Source organism: Camponotus vicinus, unplaced genomic scaffold, assembly GCF_025532165.1.
Source record: "Camponotus vicinus isolate PSW18456_S1 unplaced genomic scaffold, iyCamVici1.0 SCAF_1, whole genome shotgun sequence".
NCBI lineage: Eukaryota > Metazoa > Arthropoda > Insecta > Hymenoptera > Formicidae > Camponotus > Camponotus vicinus.
The window spans coordinates 37,598,855-37,623,755 of record NW_028141945.1 but is presented as its reverse complement, the minus strand read 5'-3'; the positions used below and the strand labels follow the sequence as shown (position 1 = coordinate 37,623,755).

Here is a 24,901-nt window from a genome sequence, read left to right as displayed (position 1 = left end):
TTCCTCGGTTACTTACGTTTTGGAACGTAACCCAATTATGTAAGAGACATTATATCTATTTTCTTGTTGGAAAGCTCCCTATATATTTTATGTCTATGGATATATAGAGTGGGAAGCAAATATTGTAAACGTCATATTGTAAACAGTGCATGCGCACATGTCTCATATTTTAAAATTTAAAAGTACACACATTTATATACACACATATATTACATATATTTATTCTTATAATATTCCTATCATAATAATGTGTCATAGCACAATATAGCCAGATATAACTGGAAATATGTTGTTTGTAAATCTAAAATGATGACAGTTAATAACAGCTGATTACAATTCCACAAAATACCGGCAAGTCATTACGTGATAGCGACATTGTCATTAAAAAAAATCACGAATAAGTATATAAATGATTACGAGTAGATAATACGTATAATAAAGATACGATAAATAATAAAGAATCTTGCTTATTTAATTTGCGGAACTGCACAATAGCATTTCAAACTTACGAATAATACATATAACAAATTTAATAATTAGAGATTTGGCTCAAGTAATCAAAAAATTAAAAAGAAAATGGCGTAAGAGCCAACGCGCGGTAGTTGGAGCGCAGAGAAGCAAACAACACTTCTTTCTTTTTTCAATATTAGTTTATTAAAAAACACATTATAATAATAAAAAACGAACGTTTCGGATCATCTTTTGATCCTTCTTCAGCACGATGTTAACAATTTATATTACAGATAGTGACGCGTTACATTAAACGAATTTGTTCTCGACGCGTAGGTGACGCTAAATTGCATCCCGCGGAGGTCTAGTAAGCGCAGATTGAAAGCGCGGAATCTGATCTGCTGTGACGTCGCATAGCATAACTATAGTATATTTAATTGACTGTTGGAAGCAGAGCGCTTACTAGACCTCCGCGGGATGCAATTTAGCGTCACCTACGCGTCGAGAACAAATTCGTTTAATGTAACGCGTCACTATCTATAATATAAATTGTTAACATCGCGCTGAAGAAGGATCAAAAGATGATCCGAAACGTTCGTTTTTTGTTATTATAATGTATTTTCTAATAAACTAATATTGAAAAAAGAAAGAAGTGTTGTTGCTTCTCTGCGCTCCAACTACCGCGCGTTGGCTCTTATGCCATTTTCTTTTTAATTTTTACAAATAACAAAGTAATGCCAAATAAAATCAATACAAAAAAATTCAGTTTCACTTTTTTTAATCAATCTTCGTAATAGTATAATTCAAAGCATAATTATAAACAGATGTAAATATATTCTCAGTGAGAATCTGTTAGCATATGAATTTCTGAACTTTTTTGTATAAATTTTATTTTTGGAGGGATATGTCACGCGTCAGATAAAATAGTATTGAAAAACAGTGAAAATTATTTTATAATCTAGAAGATAAAAATGCATACATTTATTGCAAAGTAATCACTTACTTTTAATTTCCTTTTTATTTTTCTCAATATATATGAACTATCTAATGTTTTTCCTTAATTTAATGCAACAACTGCAATCATTATAACAATCCAAAATTTTACAATGATTCTAATTTAATACTATAAATTTCTCTGCCTAGTATATTGTACTATACTATATAACAAGAAATTTTATACATTTAAAGAAAGACGCAAAATTAATTAGTGCATGACAAATGATGAAAATAAAATCATTTCGGATAAAACATTTAAGTTCCGACAGGATATAATATTTCAAGACAATTGAATAAAAATAGTTATGCTATAAAAAACAATAAGTTACTTTTATTATCTTTCGTAATATGAAACTGTATCGCTTCGTATAATTTGATTCATATTTAATTAATCCATAATCCAGAAGTTTCCAAAATTATAATTAGTCATTACATATATAATAAGTAGATAACACATATAACATATAATAGATAACATATAATAAATAGACTAAATTTTAGAGAAGAATATAATAGAAGAGAATAAATTTTAAATAAGTTTAAAATAAGTTTAAAATAAGTTTATAATAATTTTATAATAAAATTGCAAATAAAAATTTTTTAGCTTACTCCAATATAATCTCTCATAGCTTTATTGTAAATTCTTTTATATATTTATTTATATCATGGTCTCTCTCTCTTCTCTCTCTCTCTCTCTTGAAAATAATATTTGCAGAAGCAAAAAATACTAATATTGAAAATAGATTTAAATTATAAAATTGGGAAATTCTGGTTTTACATTTATTTATCCAAATAATATAAATTATATTTCTTCGCATTTATAATCTTTATGTTTGATTTATATTAACATTGCTGTTTGAATGCTGAAATAAATGGCTGAAATATGAGACTAGCGTACAAATGTGCTTGTTCATTTTTCATGTGACACAATAAAATACTTAAAAAAGTGTAATTCATTTGAATATCTTACGTAATGTCTCTACATATATATGAGACGCAACATAATATGCTCAATTTATGATTATATTTTATGATTTATATTTAATAATATTATGTAATAAAATTATTATATAATCTAATGCAATCAGAGAGATAGATAAGATTATAACTGCTATAATCAATATGAAATCAATATGATTATAGTAGTTTTATAGTAATTGATTGTACTAAGATATAATTATATGGAAAATGTGTGTATAATATTTGAAATTATGAAATTATCGTGTGATTTTTGTATTATTATAATATTAATTATGTTAATGCTGAATATAGTAATTTAAATCTGCACAATTTATTTATATACCGATGTCCTATGAAAAAAATTTAATAAAATTTAATTATAAGACTGAAGAAATTTTGCAGATCTCTAAAAATTGAAATTTTAAAAATTTCCAAATCTCTTTAAAATTATAATTTTATTAGAAATAAAATATTTGAAAATAATTATATTCAATATTGCACTAACACAGTGTGTTAGTAGGTTTATATTATTTATTTATACGTGCATATTATGATAGAAATTTTCGTGCTTTTCAATATTTTTTATATCTTCTTGACTAGATATAATAAGTCTTGCTAAATATATTGCTTTGCTATTCTAAGTCCATTCCATATCATCATTTATCATAAATCATAAAAAAGACTTTTAAATTTCTAAAAAACATTATATAATTTATGTTATAAATTTAATGCTCTGTGTATTATATGTACGTATATGCGGGAAGCCCTAACTTGATTATTAAATAAACAAACCTTTAAAATTAATTTATGTAACAGACATTTATGTAACATTATTGTAAATATTAAAACCAAAAAATATTGATATAGATGTTTTGTCAAAATGTTTTGTAAAAATATCTTACTGTGACAAAATGATATTTTAAATGTTTGTTCATGAATGATTATTTTTATATGTGTAATTTAATAAATAAAATATTATGCATTGTATAACAAAATCACATTAAGTTTTTAATATCAATTGTGTATCTATCATTTTTTTTTTCAAAGATATGTCGCGCGAAAACTACTAATATAAGATATAGTTTAATTTATAATCATATATATGTAAAAAGAAATTTAATAGCTTTAAAGTTAAAATTTCCTTTTTTTAGATTTAAATTTTTATATTTTTTCTCTCTTTTTCTCTTTTCTAATTTCCTTAATTTTTTCGTATATGAAAATTTACTCATATAAATATTTTAATATTTAAAATACTAAAATTAAATTTATTTTAGAAGATACATATGAGTTTTTAGTTTTATCAGAAAGAGAAAAAAAAAAAGATAAATATATATTTATATATATTCCTAAAGATGTTATTTCTTCTGTTAACAATTAAGATATTCTTAAGTACTTATACACACACATACTAATCATATTGGAATTATAAACCAATATAATTAGTATATATTATATTATATTGTCATTAATTAAGATCTATATTTATAAAATGTATAAAATTGAAAACATTTTATAAAACCATTAAATATCCCGATATCAAGAAAATAAATTTCGTAATTTTTATTAAATCATTCTTTAAATTAGTGTTTTTACGTACGATTAATAAAAGTCTGTATATTTTTCTGAAGTATAGAAAAGTTAGGCGGAACAAAATTTATCACAGGTTCCTGAATTATAATGATGTATAAGACTTGTTGCTATTAAGTAAGATAACCTAAATATTTCAGAAATTGTCAATATGAAATTGTTACCAATATGCATAACACTTCATGAGGCAATATTAAGGAAAAAAAAAAAATACTGAAATATGGCAAAGATAAAATATTTCTGAACACGACAAGTATCAGTGATATTAAAAATTACATTAAAATATGTAAAGATATGTGTAAATTTAACATGAAAAGAGGAACATGTAAATAATTTAACTTAATGAATGCTAAACATGTTTACATGAGATCAAAAATACACATGACATGTATGACTTGTACTAAGAACAAGATATTCGCATAAATATATTTTTAATAAATGACAAGTACTTTTAATAGAGATTTGGCGCAATGCTCTAATGCCAACGCAGAATATGTTTTTAATACTGGAGCTATATCTATTGTTATGTTACTTTATATCTTTTACTTTGCATAAAATTTTCTGCTCCATTTATCTTAGGAATTTTGTAATTCCTATATAACTAGTTATAAATATTTTATTTGTGATGATGATGTGTTTTTCTATGTAAATTTACAGGTACTAATTATGCGCATGTACAATGGAAACTTTATACTGCTGCTAAGTATGCACCAGTTAGATAAGAGCTCTAAACTGATGACACATCATACAGTCACTGGTGGTCTGTATTCTTTGTTAACGACATAGAACTTGTGTTTCTTACCAAATAAGCCCCACATGACAGCAACGTTCTCGATAATTATATTAAACGGAATGGTGGACAATGCACCACATATACAAAGCATAAATCGAGCAACACCAAAACGGTATAGGGAAAATGACTTGACTACTCCAAACACATACATATAAATGTTTACGGCGCCGATAAAAGCGCATAGAAAATCGATCAATGGCGGGCAGTTAATCGGACACAATCCGGCTAAGATAATGTTAGAAGTGGAAAGTGGCATTGTCACCCACGAGTAACATGAAATACCCAGCAATAATTTTTTTCTTAATGGAATTGCTTTGGAATGCACAACAAGTAATATACCTTGCAGCCATCTTTTTCTTTGCTGTACAAAATCCCATAGAGTGAATGGCGATTTCTCCCACATTTCGCCTTCTACAAAGTTGAACGTATATCCTTGGGAAAATGCTTTCATCGCAAAGAAACAATCCTCGGCAACGGATCCATCTAATCCGTTATTAAACGAAACCTGCTTTTCTGCTCCCATCTATAATACATATTTTATAAAAAATTTTACATGTATAAAAATAATAAATATATTTATTACTGTTCTAATATTTTATAAAGGTAATTTTTAATCACACTTTACTAATTTAATTTATAAATATTTATAAAATATATAAAAATATATATAAGAGAGGGGAAAAAATATATTTTATAAGAAATATATTTAAACGTCTGTAAAATTGATAAATTAAATTAGTAAAATGTGATTAAAAATTACCTGTGTAACAACATAGGACCCTTTCATACTAAAAAATGGCTTGTGGAACATGGTAAATTGTAATCGTAACTTTCCCATATCATCTGCTACTCTAAAACTATCAGCCAATGTTGTGATCCAATTAACAACATCTTCGTTAGCATATGTTATTAATCCTTGGCCAAATTGATGTTTGCCATCCAATACAAAATTCAATATGCCACGAACGGAATTTTCAGTCATCAAAGTTTCTTCATCAAGATGAACAATCCAGTCATGATCAGCTAATTCGTTTACCGAATTCTCGAGGCAGTATTGCAAAGCACGAGCCTTGAATAAGGCACCACTACTTGTGCGATAATTTGAAGGAACAATAACTTCGCGTACCCTACGATGCGGTATTAAACCAACTGGTTTATCACTCACTACTTCTATTTGGAAATTCTCAAGACCAGCTTCTATACATTTATCTAAGTTTCTCTTCACATTTGTTTTGACTAAATGTGGGTAATCCCCACGTGTCACTATTCTTATACAAACAAATGGTGCAAGCAGAGGTGAGCCTTTTAAGATTACTTTATCAGGGAATGCATTGTATATCGTTAATCCTATAAAATTGAATAAAACTTGAGGCAACGAAAGAAACGTCACTGTACGCAACAGGTACAAAGTGATTGCACCAATAATGCCGTATCGTGTCCATGGGTCAATCTCTTCTTTTTGGTCTGCGTTCCATCGAAGTCCACCAGACACAAATTCAAATACCAATATGACTATGAGCAGCAGACAGCAATGTAAAATGTGTTTTGTTATACTGTTCAACATTATTCCTGCAAATTATAATACATATCTTATGAATAATATTGCATTTATAAATTTAAACTATACTTAATCTAAATAACTACGCTTAATCTAAGCACTTAAAAACAATTAAAAGCATAATTTATTAATTATATCAATACCACGCTACAAGATATCAGAGATTATGTTTCGTGTCTGATTGATTCATTTGAAAAAACAATTTAACCTAAATTATAACACAGTTGGTATGCTTAGCGAATGATGAGAGCAACTATTTTTGAACTTTGTAGCAAAGATTAATTTGGCCTTCAGTTCTATCATTACACATAACATACATATACATATTTCTATATGCACACATACATATACACCCACACGGCTAATGCAGCGTTGCTACATGTGACGGTCGACTAAATTGTGTCGCCAATAGGAAAACCCGTAATTCACAATGTAAAAAATTAGAATCATTTCCTGTGACTCAGAATTCGCGAGATAATAAACGAATTGATAATTAAAGCGTGACGACACCCAATTTATCGCGAAAATAAATGCAATCATTTCACAGAGAATTATGACTTAAACCCTGACTTTTACCTATTGTCGAATTTGAACGTTATAATTGAAGTATTACCGTAATTAAGGGAACACTATACTCGCCAATATCCTCGGGAAATTTGACGGACCTCGATGCGCGCGAAAGCGTTTCATCCGCTATCGCTCCCTCCTCCCCCTCGATAACGCGACACTTGAGCTTATCGATATCGCGACATGATTTGTGGAGTGTGTTGGAAACGGAATGCCTGGCATACCAGAATATCAGCCGATCGTAAACGAGCGTCGTATAAATGTCATGCGCGCGACCTCGAGAGGAGGTTAAATGTTTGCGCGCCTCCTGTCAATTTCGTGCGACTCGAAGCAAACGTCGAGCCGAACGCCTGACGCGTTCTTTAGGAACATCGCGGACGCAATTACATACATACCTGCGGTGATGGGCGACGAATTCTCAAGTGTGCGTGACGATTGTGGACGCGCCGACTCTGCCCATTGTCCGCGATTGCAACGATCGACTCAATCGTCGCGTAAATGCATTTTCATAATTTCAATGCAATTTCAGTAACACCGCGCTCGTTGCGCGAACGCACATTATATGCATATTACATACATATATATGTATACATCATCTGTAGGGCTGATGATTCGATGACCGGTTCGCGCTTTTTATCGTCGGCGTCCGGGCAATTTCGAAAAGAATACGAGCAACGCCTTCTCGCGAGAAGAGAGAGCCTGTTGTGACGCCACTGCACGTAATCGTGCTCAAGTAGACTGATACTTTGAATGAACTACGTACGAGATCTTTCTTTATATTTTACAACTGTACTATGTATTTTTTCTGCGATCAGAATGAAGTAAATATACATTTAACAAGTATTAAAAAAGAAGAAGAGAGCTAAAAATCTACGATTCTTGGAATAAACGATCGTAGAATATATATTGTACACAGAGAGTCACCTCTAGTCGCAGTTTTATGTAAAGGAGGCAACAAATAACAGCCTTTATAAGGCCATGCGATTGGTCAATTATTTTGTCTTGTCTTTCTGGATAGGCCTTTATGATCACATCATCCTGTAAAGAATAGTGTGCACGCGTCACGTAAATTAATGGGAAAAATACCTGAAAAAGCATGAACGTAACCCTTGGACTACAATCTTGTTTTAATCCCGATCTACAATAGGTAATTTAAGCCCTAATCCTTAAGAAATTGAGTATTCTCTTCATACTTGACTGTGATTGGTCAATATGCGACGTGTACATGGCACTTGTCACAACAAAGTGTGAATCGAGGGTAGAAAGAATATTACATTAAATCATGGATAGTGGTCAAACGAAAAATACGAACTCGCAGTTTATATCCTTCCACGATTTCCCATCGATGAGCCATGCCAGCAATCTTGAGGGACAAATGAATACTGGGACTTCCACTCACCAGCCTTTCAATAACCTGTCAAATGATTCTACGGGTATCGGCATGATGGAAGACCTACAAGGAATACCCGATAAAACAGACGGTATTTATAATTATATTCTAGAAAAATCTCTATTCAATTTTATATCAATAAATAAATTTCGTTTTAATTTATATGGAATTCAAACCAAGTCTTATTTTTTTTATAGCTGCTGCTCAACACAACTTTTGGAAAGTCGAATATTATCAAAAATTCTTCAACGTCAATACAAACGATGTTTTGGAAAGACTCAAGCGATCCATGGTACCACATGGTAGCGATAATTATCTTATAACGCATATAAGACCAAATCCAGATTTGTACGGGCCCTTCTGGATATGTGTAACTTTAGTATTTTCCATTGCAATCAGTGGGAATATGGCAAACTATTTACAGACCGCCAGTTCTGCCAAGTATCATTGGAAGTATGATTTTCATGTTGTTTCATATGCAGCCACTTGTATATTTTTATACGCATGGCTTCTACCATTAGCCCTATGGGGTGCATTGAAATGGACTTACAGTTCAAGAAATACTGAAGAAGAGCTAATTCAGGTTTATATAATATTCCTCTTTGCTTTGTCTAATCTTTAATCTCTTGCATTATTTATTGCATTATTGCATAATCTTTGTTTTTCAGTCTTACGCTGCCCCAAGGCTTTTAGAACTTTTATGTTTGTATGGATATTCTTTAAGCATTTATATTCCAGTAGCTTTTCTATGGACAATTCAAATTGGTTGGTTGCAATGGAGTCTAGTCATACTAGCAACATTTTTATCTGGAGGAGTTTTGTTACGATCATTGTTACCAGTAATTACAGGTAAAAAATATACTGCTGTCATTAAAATACATAAAAACATAAGGAATAATTTAATAAATAAATTAATCTAGCAAATAGGAAATGTGTGATATAATAAATGAAATAAATAGCTAATAATAATTGATTAATATAATAATTGATTTTATAGGTAAACATAGAATTATATATATTGCTGTAATTCTGGGTATGCATTTATTGCTAGCAGCAGGATTTATGTTATATTTTTTCCATGTGCCATCTAAGAGCACTGTGTCAGCCATGGCTGAATTAGTAGCTTCCTCTACGCAAACCAATGTATTACATAAAGCAGCACAAAATAACAGTTATGTAGGATCTACATCATCTTAAAATGTCATCTAGATGCAGATCCTCATGATAGATAAATTTTGGAGACTATTAGGAAGAAATTCAGCTATATTCGCGCATATCAGATATTATTTAATTTAAAAGAATATTATATATAGCGCCGACTTTTATATATCTACTCATTGAATAAATCATGCTAATTATCTAATCAGCATATCGATCTTCGTTTGTGTAAAATTATATTGTAATATTTATATTGTGATTGAACTCTCGTAATAAGCAAGTTAAGAATAAATAAATTAAGAATATCCCGACTTTTAAGCACGCATTTTTATAAAAATGAAACAATCTATTTATATAATCCCTCTTTGGCTAAATAATCTTTAAGTGCTTTAAGGATAGTAACATATAAGACTAGCAAAGTGTCTGGTTGATTTATTTCACAGCCCTACTACAATATAGGGGCGCGTTACATCAACGCAATACACATATCATTTACAATCATACGAAATAATCTCCACGACATTGTACATAATGCGTGACCGCGCGGTATTAGTATACTTATAATACAATAGATTATTACATTATTAATCGCACATAATTCATTAGTATCTTGCTCATTTACCATTTACCAATGTGACAAAAGGCAACATTTATTTTGTAATTGTTATCATTAATGTTATTATCGTCGGCGTGTTTAGTACACATATACCATGACAATAGTAATTCGCTCGCCGTTGCAACAGAAATCACATAGTCGCAGACAATGAGTGGTGGTGTCGTTGCCGATAAATATGACGCGCATTGCTTAATGCGGCTTTGATGCTGCTTCACTTTGAGCCTCGCGAGACAATTTCTGCGTTCCCAGGTGGCAAAAAGAAGAGAGAATTACCGAAAGCTACAGCCAAGGAACTTGCTCTTCAATAATACGTTACGAATGATATACTCGCGAAAAGAAAATCCGAATTTGGAGAATTAATTCTTTGACAGAAAATCGTGTTCTTCTTCGGAATACATTATTATTATATTGAAGGATCGTCTCGGGATGAAATTCACTTACAAGCCTTGTCGATGTGAGCGTCATATGTATTTATGTATGTATAAAATACAAGAAAAAATTCTACGGATAAAAGCCTAGAATATATATTATACTTGGAGCCGAGCACCTGTCTCTGCATTATACTATCTTCGGTTGCATAAACTCTGTATAATGTATATTTCTTTTTATTTTTATAAAGCAAATACCACATTTTAAAATACATCGGCAAGTTATGTTCGATTATTAAAAGATATTAGCTGTTAATTGCATCGAAATTGATAAATTCTAGATGTAAATGAATTCTCTCTCTCTCTCTCTCTCTCTCTATATATATATATATATATATATATATATATATATATATAAATAATATATTATATCGAATAGCTATGTGCATTATATAGCTAACGCGCATTAATAGAAACATTTATCTTATATCAATATGATATATGAACAAGGAATCTAAATTTTGTGATTTGGCGAAGAAAAGATCAAATTCACCGTATGTTGAAATATACGATGTCTCCTTCCTTTCCTTTCCTTTTCTTTTTTTCTTTTTTCGCGAGGTGACAGTGCTCGACGACGAGAGGCTGTAATGGTGTCAAAATTTACAGCTAGTGCTCACAACGACGTTGGTCCGACGTGTTTACGATATATTGCAGTCAAAGATTGCGCGAATAGGCAGGAACAATAATAATAAGTTAATAAATTTACGACAGTCTAGTATCGAGTTATACTGCTCTTCTTTTTTTTTTTCTTTTGTTCTATTATATTTTCATACACACGCAACGCTACTTTTTTTCCCCTTTATGTTCTCTAAATAAATACATTTACATGTTTCGTATTGTGCCCGACGGTCGAAATCGATGTGAAATATGTGTTTATTTACAATATTTCACGCCCCGTCGAACATGATTATAATATACAATAATTGTTTTGTCCACATATGCTATGGGATGCTCGCGTGTAAACGTCTCGCGTTAACGTATTACACACATATATGTATATATGTATATATATATATATATATATATATATATATATATATATATATATATATATATATAGTTTTTAATATGTACCCTGGTTTTATCAATTAATATATTGTAACATACGTATATACAATGCTCGTAAATAAACTCATTTATTTCATTCAATATCGAGCTGTCGTACATGTACATATATACACACGACATATCGATATTATGTAAAGTGCACACATCTACGAGCAAACTATATATTTGCGTATGTGTACCCTATTATACTTTTTTTAAATTGATTATTCAGTCGCATATTTAGTTAATAATCGCATAATTTGATTTACGTAACAACTGTATATATATTGAACTCGTAGTTTCGTAGTAAAGAAAAGTAGACAACACACTGTATAGGATGACACAAATAACAATCTTGCATTCGACTTCTCATACAAAGTGCAATTGATCGAAATATAGCGGAGATAATTATTTTCTCCTCTATATACTAAAATTATATATGTAGTTTATTCACGGATTCTCTCTAATTTATTTCCACACATACGCTGTTTCAAAAAGAGAGAATTTCTAATAAAATTCAAACAGCGCAATGTAATTAAATATACATTAGTGGAAGCGATTTTGAGAAACTCACATTTTTACGACACATAAATTTAACACGTATTTGGGTGTTTTTAAAAAGAGGTATTTATAAATTTTACGAAAATTTAAAGGTGTTGTATAAACTTTTCCTATTGCTACTGGTTTGCTATTAATTATAATGTTCAATTTGTTTGTATGCATATACGATTTAATAACGTTCAATAAAATTTGTAGTTAAAAATGTAAAGTCAAAAGAGAGGATGTAAAGCATGAAAAATATATTTCTTGAAAGCAAGTGGATAGTTACGTTTTTTATTATTTTACCAAAAATTTTGGAGGCTTGATATGTTCTTCTGCATCGGGAAATTCAACCGTATACACAAAATTAACGAAAGACAGATTACTTTAGAAAAATAGTAAAACTGAAAATTATTCGCGATATTCAAATTCTCGGAATAAACATTTTTATAGTTTAGAAGATTTGGGAGTTAATTCTAGGCGATGCTTCTTGTCTATACAATCTAATACAGGACTTGGCCGATAAGAAGAGAAATAGATATATATTATTACATACATTTCGTATATCTTTCAGTAAGATCCCGCACTACTCTCAAGAAGTCAATAGTTATTTGCCCCAACACATTAATATATTAGAATAGAAATCCTTATATCCTAGTGATGAAAAACTATGCAACTTACGACGAACAATCTCTATCTTACAGACATTAATTTTTAACATTCTACAGATCGGTTCCCAGTATGCGATCATCTAATGTGTGGATCCTCAAATGCCCTATGATTCTATCAAAAATTCACAATCAATATCATTCTATTATATAGCTCGAAAATAGGGAAAAGAAAGTCCGTGTTTGATCTACAGGAAATTCACGCCATTTTTATAATCGGCATAAGTTAACGTACTCTTAAAACGTTGAATTTTTCAGTATATATGCAAATGGGATTCCTAAGCCACAGAATCACATTGGTTGGTTTAGTTACATTGATTTTTTCAAGTCATGTGACAGCATAGCAAAGTACAGAAACTGGCGAAACGCGCGCCAAAATAAAGCATGTAATCTCTAATCACATTTATCTATTGTGGATTCGATGCAGCGTCATATAAAAAGGGGACAATTCGAGAATTTTGTGCCTAACAAATTCTCGTCTACGTATTACAAACGCGAGGCTTTTGATCGACGTCTCATTTTGATCACTTTCTTTCGGTGAAACAATTACTTTGATTGCGGACTTAGATGTTATAGAACAGGTACGTAAGAGTTAAAGACTTTTTTTCCTATCTGTGTTTTTTCCTTCCATTCCGAAATCGCTATGTTGCTATGCTGCTACCTGATAATACCCAGCAAAATGTGAACAAACATTTTCTCAGGCGCGACACACACACACACACAAGCTGACTTAGGCATATTTAATAATTGCAATTTTTTTTTCTTCAGTTCTCTTTTGACTAAGAGTCACAAATATCGACATAATTGACATAATTACATTGGAGCAAATCAAAGATTTCACAATTGCGTCAAGCTTGAACTCCAATTTACTCCATCCCGTTTTTTTGTTTCAAAATGAGCAAAGTCGACATTATATAAGAAAATCACACTTGTAAAAAAGAGGCATCCTTCCGCTTGTCGAAGAAAAGCGCTTTTATCGCAAAAAATCGAAAAATAAAAAACATGAGAAATGTGATTTCTCAAGCATAGAATATTGGTCAATTCAGAAATTGGTTCGATGATTTAAACTATTGACAGAGCTAGTGGTACAACACGTGTAATTAAATAAAACAAAATAAAGCGGAGCACATTTAACTGAGCTCGGCAAAATAAAAACTTTTGCATAAAACAAAGGACGCAGGAAGTAGTAATAATAGTTTACGGGAGATTTCGTTGATTCCAGCTGAATATTATTGGATGGAAATGGGAGTCCTTGAATACGCAATCCAGGAGAGTGTGTTTAAGAAGAAGAAAAAAAAAGAGTGCGCTTAAAACACTACTCAACTCAGTTCACAGATTGCTCGCGACAATGCGCGAACATTCGCATTTATTTATGAGCTAAGACACAGTGACGTCTATACCGCTGCGAATGTACCCGATCTTTGTTAATTAGCCAGATGCGTTTTTTTTTAATTTTTCCCTTAATCTTTTTTCTTTGTATTCATCTTCTTTTTTTCTCTTTCTTCCTCTGCGACATGACGTTTAGGTTGCATAATAATTCGCGAATACACTTATTACTCCGAATTACAACGGAGCCTCGATCACCTTAAGCATTAGTCTTTAGTGTTTGATTATTATACTACAGTAATATACAGAAAATCGTGGGTCGCGCGCCGACTGATCGCTCGCATCCCGTTCTCCATTTCCTTTCTGATAACGATCTCGACTGGCCAGCCGGAACTTCCAGTGGAGTTCGCGACGAGCGAGCGAACAAACAGCCGAGACGGTTAATCAATATATTTGACAACACTAAATATAATCGGCTCGTGTGTGTATTAAAATATAAATATCAAATAGACTTCTTGCGCCCACAGGATGCACCTTAATGTCGATGCGCGACTTAAAAAATTCAGAAACGCTCTCTATAGTCGTTAAGTAAGTCGTCACCGACTATTATAATCCCTATTATCGGAAAAGTGATGAGAACTCGTGACTACCAAAGAATTCCTTAAAATCACGGGACAATCTATTTTTTCTTTTTTACTCATCTTTCACGATTTGCACACTTTTTATTACATTCTCTCGATAGTCACGAGCTGCATCACGATGAGATTAGAATTTTTGGTAGCTTAGATATACGTTCGGTGTAATTTGCCAAATGTCGATCGCCGCGTCGATCGAGAGCCGAAATTTTCTTTTTATATAAAATTTTTACGATAATTTGATTTATCAGGTATTATTATATATGTTGGATTAATTATACGAATCAATCTCGTACAATCATTTTCCGTAAAAAAACGAATATATTCAAATTTGAATTATCAGAGAAGTTATTATATAATTATTTACGATTTCAATTGGAAATATGAGTTTCCGACTGGCAAACTTCGTTCCTTTCTTTAGATTATTATGAATCTTATCAAGATTTGAGCGAATCCAAACCAATCACATTTCAATGGTGATTGTCAATGATAACTCTCATTCGGATCAAGAACAATTTCAAACAGATACACAATAGTTTTCCAGAGAAGATTTATTCCTCCCGATCCGTCGTAATTTTCATTTATTGTCAGTTAAAGTAGACGGCAATCTCTCAATTCTCAGTCGATGCGACGATATTAACAACGTGGCGATCGGCGGCTTTTTCTCTACACTACGCATACTTTTTTATGTTAAATATATGTTTCGGTACTCTAACATTCGTCGATGACATCGATTCGACTGCGTGTGCAGACTATTTCCGAGGCCAATCTAAATCTACGCTTTGTACTCTGGTCGACCTCCGGAATAATCCGTCGCACGTACATAAGCTTTTTGTTACATAATATGAATATTATTTATAATATATGGATGTAATATTTATAACATAAATATAAATATAAATATATATATATATATATATATATATATATATATATATATATATACATATATATATATGTATATATATTTATATATGATATATACACATATGTATATGCAGGTATGTGTGTATATACCTATCTATACACATGTTATCTACTATCTATGCATCTATATATGTAGAGATGTGTATATTGAATACATCTTATATATATACACACACACACACACACACACACAAATACACACATATTTGTATGTATATATTTATGTATATATGTATATTTGCATATATATATATATATATATATATATATATATATATATCAGACGCATATTTATCGATTATCTAAGTACGGAATAGTACAGATATGATCCCGAAGAAGTGACATTTAGCGATGTCGGTGTCACAGTAACACAAGGCACGCTCTATCTAAGTCTACTTTAAATCTCTTAATTAGAATTTTTTTTTACTTTGTAATAGTAACTATGTTCTTGCTAAAGACACTGTTCTATGTTGCTTTAACTTGCGTTGTATTTGTATATATACGTCCATACATACACATCAATTTCATATACTTTTAATCAGACAGAGAGAGATAATTATTTTTCAATAAATTACAATAGACTGTCGAAAAATATATAAAAAAGTGTACATGAAAGTGTGTGTAAATAAATTTTACAACATCCTGCAATCAATATTTTACATAAATTAATCAACGATTAAAATATACGAAATATTGATTGCGATAATAGATCAAGAATAGAATAGCACTTTAGAAAGAAAAAGAGTTAGCAATTAAAATTTATCATATCTAACGCGAAAAAGATAGTTCAATATCAATTCTAATAGCTGATGCCCAAGTATAAATTGCAACAGATTACAGAACGAATTCGTAGAAATAATATATTTTACACATTAAATTTGAAAATAACAATTAAATGATAAGCGACATTAATATCTTATTGCATTAAGCGATACATATCTGTACTAAAGCGACTCGAAGCGATTAATTGTTCTCATCAGCTATCCGTACTTAGGTATTCACCACGTGTCTTATATATTGACGAACAAATTCGCAAAAGAGCCACCACATATGCAAGCGGAGACAGTTTTTGGCTCAGCCAAAACGACTACAATACTTTAAAAGACTTCTTGCGAAAGCTTAAAAACACTCTATACATTTAATATAATCGTACTTTAGAAACTTTACTTTACTCGTCACTTCGGACGATAAGTCGGGGTTACTATATTCTTGGCGTATGCGTGTATATGTATAGTCGAAAGAAAGATCCACGCGCGAGCTGGAAATACCGACATTTTTTTCTCGACTTATTGTGACGATTTGATTAAATAATAATTTCGCAATTTCCAGAAACGCTCTTAAATCTTCGCGCGTAGATCCTTCGCGATATATGTAATTGTGTATGATGTATTTGTTCATACGAGAAAGAGATTTGGCAGATAGTATACTAATATCGATGACTTTAACAATTTATTTATTCGGCAATACACGTATGAATGTCGTTTTTAATGATTATCGTATATATCGACAACAAGTCATTAATAAGGCAACACTATGAAAATTTTTTCTCGAAAGAAATTAAACTGGATGAACGATCTCAATGTAATGGATTATAATAAAATTATTTTATAATTTACACTTAGTAAACTAAAAATGGTCACACTATTTTTACACTTTAGCTATTTTTTATCATTTCCTCGTAAATAAATAAAATTCACTTAATTAACTGTCTAGATAAGAAGTTTTGATAAATTGGAGAGATTATGAAATACATGTCGAGAGAACATGATCGATATTTTAATTAAAGAACCTCGCGAAGAATTCATACGATGTGATCAAAATAGATGATACTTAATCACGATGCATCAATAATTATGCAGCTTGCGTCACTATCATCATAGTACAATTAAAATACACGAAAGAGACATTCATTTAATACAAATACATAGCGTAGCGATATATTTTACCGCGATAAAATGTAGTGCAAGTTCAACTTATAATCATAAAATAAAGAATCAGAGTCCAAGTCAGACGGACATTTTCGTATCTCTGCTATAATTTGTCCCCGAGTTATGTTGATTATCTCGAGTTTTAAATGCCTAAGGAAATTGTATCTAAATGTGTCATGAATAGCAAAGAATTAAATACTGCCCACTTCACTATGAGGTGTAATTAAATATATGCGAGTTTTGCTGGATACTTAGAAGAGACAACGACGATGAGCTTCGATCCCTTCAACGTCTACGTATGAAAAAGAGACTCGAAAGAGCAAAACGGCCTGCGTCTATAAAAAAGTCCTCTAATTATGCACATCTCTCTCTCTCTCTCTCTTTTGATTTTACAAATACGAGTACAATAACGATCGATTTCTGTCTGGTCCAATGTACACAAACGATCCGACGACTAAGAGTCTGCGACTGGATCGTCTTCTACGTTACGTTAGGAAGAAAGAGTCTAAAATGTTCGATTTGTAAAACATCAAATTTACTACCGACTCGTGGAGAGAAATATTTTCCATAATAAAAACACGCCTAATTGTAAATTGCCTTTATCAGCCATGCATAGGTGAAATGAGAATCTAAACAGTGATGTGTCTACGTACGAGGATACTATCTCTCTTTCTCTCCTATGACTAATTTTTATACAGCATTATGCATAAATCTCGATAAACGTATATATAATACAAGTCCCACCGTTAATTATTATTTGCCGTTACATTATCATAGTATAATAGTGAACATTAAGAACATCGAAGAACAGTCAGATAATGTGAATCTCGTCGTTCCTATATCTTATTATATAATTACCCGCGCGATAAACTATCTTTGCTTCTCTAATCGGACTTCATTTATCCTAGTAACGACAACTTTTAGAACTCTCTGGTCTAGTCAACTTCACACAATAATTATATTCTGTTTTGGATCAAAAGCTCCCTTAAATTTTAAACGTATATAAGATTGCCGTTTTTTTTCTGAAGATTTTTTTCATTCTCACGTCAAAAATGTTACACACTTCTAAATTTGAGATGTAAATGTAGTATTGAGTTTATGCGCAAATACTTATACTTTGAAAAAATATAAAATTTTAGGATATTAATATAAAATGTGTCTCTCGAGAAATATTTAATCAAATACATTCAAGTGAATTTAAGTGACTCGTAAGATGAGATATGTGACATTCAATAAAATTTGACAATTAATTCGATTTATCGAGGCGCAGCCGAAAGTTGTTTAGCTAACAATTGTCTATACTTGCAAATGTGGTCCGATTACGACGAGCAACGTAGCAAATAGAGAATTTAAGAAAAAGAAATATTCAATAATTTACGAAGCACAGTACAATATCAATCCTCTATTAACTCCAAAAATATGTTATTTTTTCCTATATACTTTATATATAGCTACATATCTACTTTTCTCTCTTATAAGAGAGACAGTATTACTTTGTTTACAGTGATAACATAACTTTATACGAACTATCCCGTATAACGCGATGAATATTACAGTTCTAACAATGAAATTGTAAGCCTTCCCCCTTATCCTATAATCTTTTTTTCTTTTTTTGTTTACATTTGACCACTTTTACACAAATATCTTCCCACGCTAAGCACATCTAAGCGTTTCTCAATTTTACGGTGACTTTAAATAATCTACAGCCAATACACAAATATTGGTCGCGTTTATCATTCTTCTCTTTTCTATATGTGTATATTGAGTGCCCACAAGTTTATTAATATTAAAACCATCAATTTTCTTAAAAGATTTTCTTATTGAATAGTTTTAATAGAAATGAACATGTTTTCTGGCAATTATTCGCGATACAGTAAATTCTGCCTGCACCGGTGCAGGATTAACTTGAAGATCCCATGCTAAATAAATTTTATTATCAGACACACGATCTCATCACTTTAGGCACTACACCTAAGACTAATATATCACACCCCCCTAATTCCCAGATATAATAAGAAACATATGTACATATTCCAAAACGACTAAAAGAACTAGATACTTACACCGAATGTGTTATTATCATCAACACTCTACCCGAACGAAAGGAGTAACTATTACAGTTGCATACGATTGTACGTGTAAAAATTTAACTAATCATTTTCTTTTTGTTTTAAAAGATCGTAACTAGTTGTATGTAAACCGGATTTATATCACGAAGAAATTCAACAGTTTCACACTTATAATATGAAATAACCAACTTTTCCAAAAATCACAAAAAAGAATTTTTGTACATTTTGAATGATACTCTGATCAATGAGAATTCATGTTCCCACAAAAAACAAGAATAGTGAATGTTCGTATTGAATTTTGAAATTAAAAAAATCATTCGCAAATTCGCCAAATATTCGTAAATAAAGTAACGTTATATCGATCATCATAGATTATTTACTGCAACAATGTATAATATTCCCCCTTTCCTCCTTTCGCATATAATTAATACGTTAAGATTAAGATACAACTCCTCTACATGCTTTATATCTCGCGATATATACGTCGGGCACGCGAGAAAACCCGTTCAAAGTTAATTGCGCACGAATATATGCATACATACATACATACATACATACATACATATATATATATATATATATATATATATATATATATATATATATATATGTATGTATGTATGTATGTATGTATGTATGTATGTATGTATGTATATATATGTATATATATATATCAGCATATAATAAAATATCACAACTAGAACCATTGATAGTTATGGTACCTTTTACTTAATTTTTCACACAGCGTTTTATAGCGTCTCTACTTCTTTTTATTTAGATAGCTTATTATGTGTGTGTGTATATGTATATTTAATTAACAATGTGTAATGTATACTCTGAAATGACGACGAACATAAGCACGTATTGACCGACGATCGATCGGAAAAATATATAGACAATGTATCAATACGATGCAACTACGAAATCAATTCGACCTATTGTAATGGTCCGCGCGTGCATTTTGTACCCCTTAAGATAGTCGATATGTCACCCGCCTAAAGATTTTCGTTCCACGTTTATATTTCTTATTACGTACCGTGATCCTCTGAAAAAAATAACGCTTTAGCCGATATCTACAATAATTCGAACGCCACATCGTTTCACGATAATCAAAATCCTATCGTCAGTCAAGACTTGCTCGTGAATGGAGTAAGAGAAACGTGACCATCGTTTAAATCTAATGTTAATTATGTTGATGATAATCGTTCAATCTAATGTTAATTATGATACGTTTACGAAACGTACGAAAAAGAAGATGTGAAAAAACTTATCACTACACTATGACTATTATAACTCACGCACATATATGTGCATATGTGCGCACATAGGGACGCACACATACACACATCCAACATTACGTGTAGAGGATGAAACCTAAAGATATGACTCTTTTTTTTCTCACGACTCTCATATGGAGTAGGGTATATGGTAGTTTTAATGCGACGCGAGTATCTCTATACTGTCAAATGTGGAAGCATGTATGTATGTATGTATGTATGTACATATACAATTGGGCGTGAATTGATCAGTACGCCGAAACCCAGAAATGAATATCAACGTAACATGGTTTACGATTTGATGATTGTAACGCGCTTCACCGATAGCGCGTTCAGTCTACATCGAAGAAAAGGAAAAAACGACTTCCCAATCTACTTATATCCCTTTCTCTTTTCCGTTACAATTAATTATCCAGTGTAAATACGATTATTCGTTAAACAGGCACATCGAGTTGGTTAAATATTTCTTTTTTTTTTCATACAAGGTATTGATGCGTATACGAAAGAGGGTATCGGGCAAATCGCTTAATCTTAAGACAAGAAGAGATAAACTGCGTAATTGCAGAAACAAAGAAGAAGAGCGAAAAGAGAAACTAAGAGGTCTACAGACATCGCTCTTTTGCCGAAACAAATCCGACATCGCTACAGATTTACATCGATTCATCTGATGCCTCTCGATATAAAGGCACTCGAGAGATTTGCGAGGCTATCATGGACCCGATAGCCGTAACGGCCCTGCTCTATAAAGTTAAATATAGTTAAATTGCAGCTGTATATATCGTTTGTCGCTTACTTATTGTATCACGTAAAGGGTTCTCTTTTCATGATACCGGTAACATGTGTTTAAAACTCCGTTACACCCTACACTACATTTTATATATATACTCATATATATCTTCATATGTATATATATACATATATATATATATATATATATATATATATATCCTAATTTTCTCCTCTCTCTCTCTCTCAACTTCTTGTTATTCTCTTTCACTCTCTCTCTCTCTCTCTCTCTCTCTCTCTCTCTCTCTCTCTCTCTCCCTCTCACTCTACGTGTAAAATATCTCTAATTAAACTCTGGACGTGAATCACTCTAAACAACATACCGCAATTATAATCCCATATATACGCCGAATATTACAACTTTCTATACATTTATTAATAGAATTAGAGCAAAACAATACCTAAACGTTATTCCATAAAATCACGAAATATATTAGCAGTTGTAAAATGACGCCGATACCTGAAAAACTATGTATGCGTATCGTGTTTACGGTACCGCTTGAGAATGATATCTATTTTCTATAAATGAAAATCATTAATATAAGATACTGACTTTAGTTTAGATACTGACGTAGAGAAAATGCAACGAGGAAGAACATGATTCGGTGAGAAGAACGGAATTGTGAAAACCAGTTTCATGAAAACTATTTCTCTAAAAAGAAATTTCTCTCTCTCTCTCTCTCTCTCTCTCGCTCGCCCACTCGCTTTCGCTCTCTCTTTCTCTCTCAATATTATTATTATTATTAAAAAAAAAAATCTATGTATGCGCGGAAGTGTGTATGTAATATAAGATTTGTGATATCCGCGAGAAATTCTTTAATATAAGATCCATTATTATATTTTATTGCTGTTTGGCATTTCTCTCATATATAGAATGTGTTACTGCCTTCCTCTCTTCATCCCAACATTCGAAAAAAATCTCTAGATTCTATTCTGAAAACAGAAACGCTTTCTCCAAGTATTATTCCTTTTCCTGTTCCTGTTCCTCTCTGAATTGTGCAATGTACTTGATGTGTATACTTTTTTAATATAGCCTCCGCCAAAATGCAAAAGATTATTGGAGAAAGAAACATTAACGAGAAGTGTCATTAAACCTATATACAATTTATGAACTCTTCGAAATTATGGTCACTATTTAGCGTTTTAGACCATAAATTTAAGGCAGAGATTGCCTATAATACACTATTTATACAATTTAGAACAAAATATTAGGCATGAGAACAATGACGATTAGTAGCAATGATAATGGGAATAATAATGAAATACTATGCGATGAAAATGACACATTGACTATGGAAAGAAACGATTGAAAATAATAATATAAGAATAAAATAAATAATAAGACTGTTCCAAAAAAGGCACGTCAAAGCTTTCGTCAATTCGGATATCATCGTGCAATCATCTTAATAGATTCGTGACTTGATTCTAAATTTTTTTTGTATATTATTTTCTTGACGAGATACTCCCTCATACAATTATACTTACGACAACCGGAATAATTCTCTATATACTCGCGAATCTATATGTATCCTGAAATTCCGAATATGTACTATAACTAAATAATATGTGTGTGTATATGTTAACGTATACTTGTGAGTAACACGCTGCAAACTACGAAGGATAATGTGATTACCTCGTTAATTTCGAGTATCCGTTATGAATAAAATATCATAAAAGACTACAGCACACTATATTCCATAGCGAAATTCTTAATACAATTGAAAATCCCACGAACAAGAACAAAATCGCGATCGCCATTGTAACGATCGAAAAAAATATATAGTTCGTTAAAATGATTCCGTTAAGGAGGATTAAAAATAAGATACTCGCGCGCGCGATATATATTTTTTAACATATCTTAAAGAAATGCATACTCATTCGTACTTTAAATTAAATCATATAAATATAAATCGCATATGAACGATATCTGTCTTACAATTGTACGCGCGTTTCGACAATGCCATTCCACATGCATATTTCTATCATCGATATTGATGCTTCCAATCTATTTAAGTTACATGCTAATTCCATATATGTGTATATATATATATATATATATATATATATATATATATATATATACATGTATATATATTTACGATAGAGAGAAACTTTGCGCACGTGAACATTCAATAGATTTGGGCATCTCGATAGAAAAAAAATTTTGGTCTGTACATACAATGTCCTTATAAATCTTACCTTTCGTAATAAAACTTCGGCATCTCTGGAAACTTACGAAATTTATATAGCATGCCGCATACGCCGAGATATATATATTTCTTCGATTCAAATTCAAAGAAAAAAAAAGAAAATTGTAATGAGATTTCTATTTACGTACAATCGCGTGTCAAAATAGGATAATTCTTTTCTTTTCTCTCTAATTCTCCTTTTGAAATTGTCGCGATGGGTTTATTTTAAACACATATAAAAGGCATATAACAAACATATATAAAGAGATCTAATTATACTGATCTCCTAGCATTTCGCTTCTTATGAGAGAGCGGGGGTCGGAAGGGAGTCGCTGCTTATATATATATAATATGTATATATATATATATATACGTAGGACGGATTGTCAAAAATTTTATCTTTAAACACATCTCTACTGCTTTCTGCTGCTTTTCATTCGGCAAACTTGCTCGATCGTAAATTTTTGTATAAGTATATGCAAATATCGATTCGTATTCACAGTTCGGATACTCCCACCCCGCTCCATTTACTGGCCAAGTGCACAAAGACTGTGAAAAGTGTGCACGACATACCTTTTTTTGTTATCTTTAATTAATTACGCATTCGCTGATTGGCACAAGCGGCTCGTAAGTTCCCAGAAAATTCGTGCGATTACTTATTACATTCGCTCGTACGACTTTTAGTCACGACTCGATCGAATAATTTATTCGGTGAACCATAAACCGGAAGGTTGATATTGGTGTTTGGCTGGCGATAGCGGGGCCAATCCATAAACAGCTGTAGGCTGCATATGCGCAGGCAACGGATGTGCTGCGTGACTTGCCAGTAATGGTCTGGCCGAGCTGTGATGAGCTGGCGGTGGCAACGCTCGACTAGAATCATACAACGTTAATGGAGACGAGCTGTAAAAAACGGGATAACGCACATTAGAAAGTCTTCACAAAGCTCTAAAAAAGAAATAATAAGTTTTTTATAAATTGGCCGATTCATGAGCATATATTTTTT

The 24,901-nt window shown here is 31.4% G+C and overlaps 3 protein-coding genes across 14 annotated transcripts in view; 1 reads left to right on the top strand and 2 right to left on the bottom strand.

Annotated features, from left to right (window-relative positions):
• Nucleotides 1–134: 134 nt before the first annotated feature.
• Nucleotides 135–7,799, bottom strand: Egh (beta-1,4-mannosyltransferase egh). Of its 5 annotated transcripts, none has more exons than XM_083089073.1 (3): nucleotides 7,307–7,799; nucleotides 5,547–6,355; nucleotides 135–5,309 (listed from the first exon to the last, which is right to left on the bottom strand). In XM_083089073.1, the coding sequence occupies exons 2-3, from the start codon at nucleotides 6,348–6,350 to the stop codon at nucleotides 4,737–4,739; spliced, it is 1,377 nt and encodes a 458-aa protein (XP_082945199.1). In that variant the 5' UTR covers nucleotides 6,351–6,355; nucleotides 7,307–7,799; the 3' UTR covers nucleotides 135–4,736. The 5 variants fall into 5 exon arrangements, with proteins under 5 accessions (XP_082945199.1, XP_082945189.1, XP_082945209.1 ...); XM_083089063.1 differs by lacking the exon at nucleotides 7,307–7,799 and adding an exon at nucleotides 6,958–7,288; XM_083089083.1 differs by lacking the exon at nucleotides 7,307–7,799 and adding an exon at nucleotides 6,984–7,288.
• On the top strand, nucleotides 7,723–9,777 carry LOC145965491 (protein YIPF1). The gene is made up of 4 exons (XM_083089105.1): nucleotides 7,723–8,392; nucleotides 8,499–8,884; nucleotides 8,970–9,150; nucleotides 9,299–9,777. The coding sequence occupies exons 1-4, from the start codon at nucleotides 8,194–8,196 to the stop codon at nucleotides 9,496–9,498; spliced, it is 966 nt and encodes a 321-aa protein (XP_082945231.1). The 5' UTR covers nucleotides 7,723–8,193; the 3' UTR covers nucleotides 9,499–9,777.
• Nucleotides 9,778–9,875: 98 nt separating this feature from the next.
• The window catches only part of Hipk (Homeodomain interacting protein kinase), a 129,976-nt gene continuing 114,950 nt past the window's right edge, over nucleotides 9,876–24,901 (bottom strand). For 7 of the 8 annotated variants that reach the window (XM_083088998.1, XM_083088988.1, XM_083089038.1 and 4 more), the window contains one exon: nucleotides 9,876–24,798. In XM_083088998.1, coding sequence (XP_082945124.1) covers nucleotides 24,600–24,798 — 199 coding nt within the window. In that variant the 3' untranslated portion in view covers nucleotides 9,876–24,599. The remainder of the gene's footprint in view (nucleotides 24,799–24,901) is intronic. The other variant, XM_083089028.1, reaches the window with a different exon arrangement.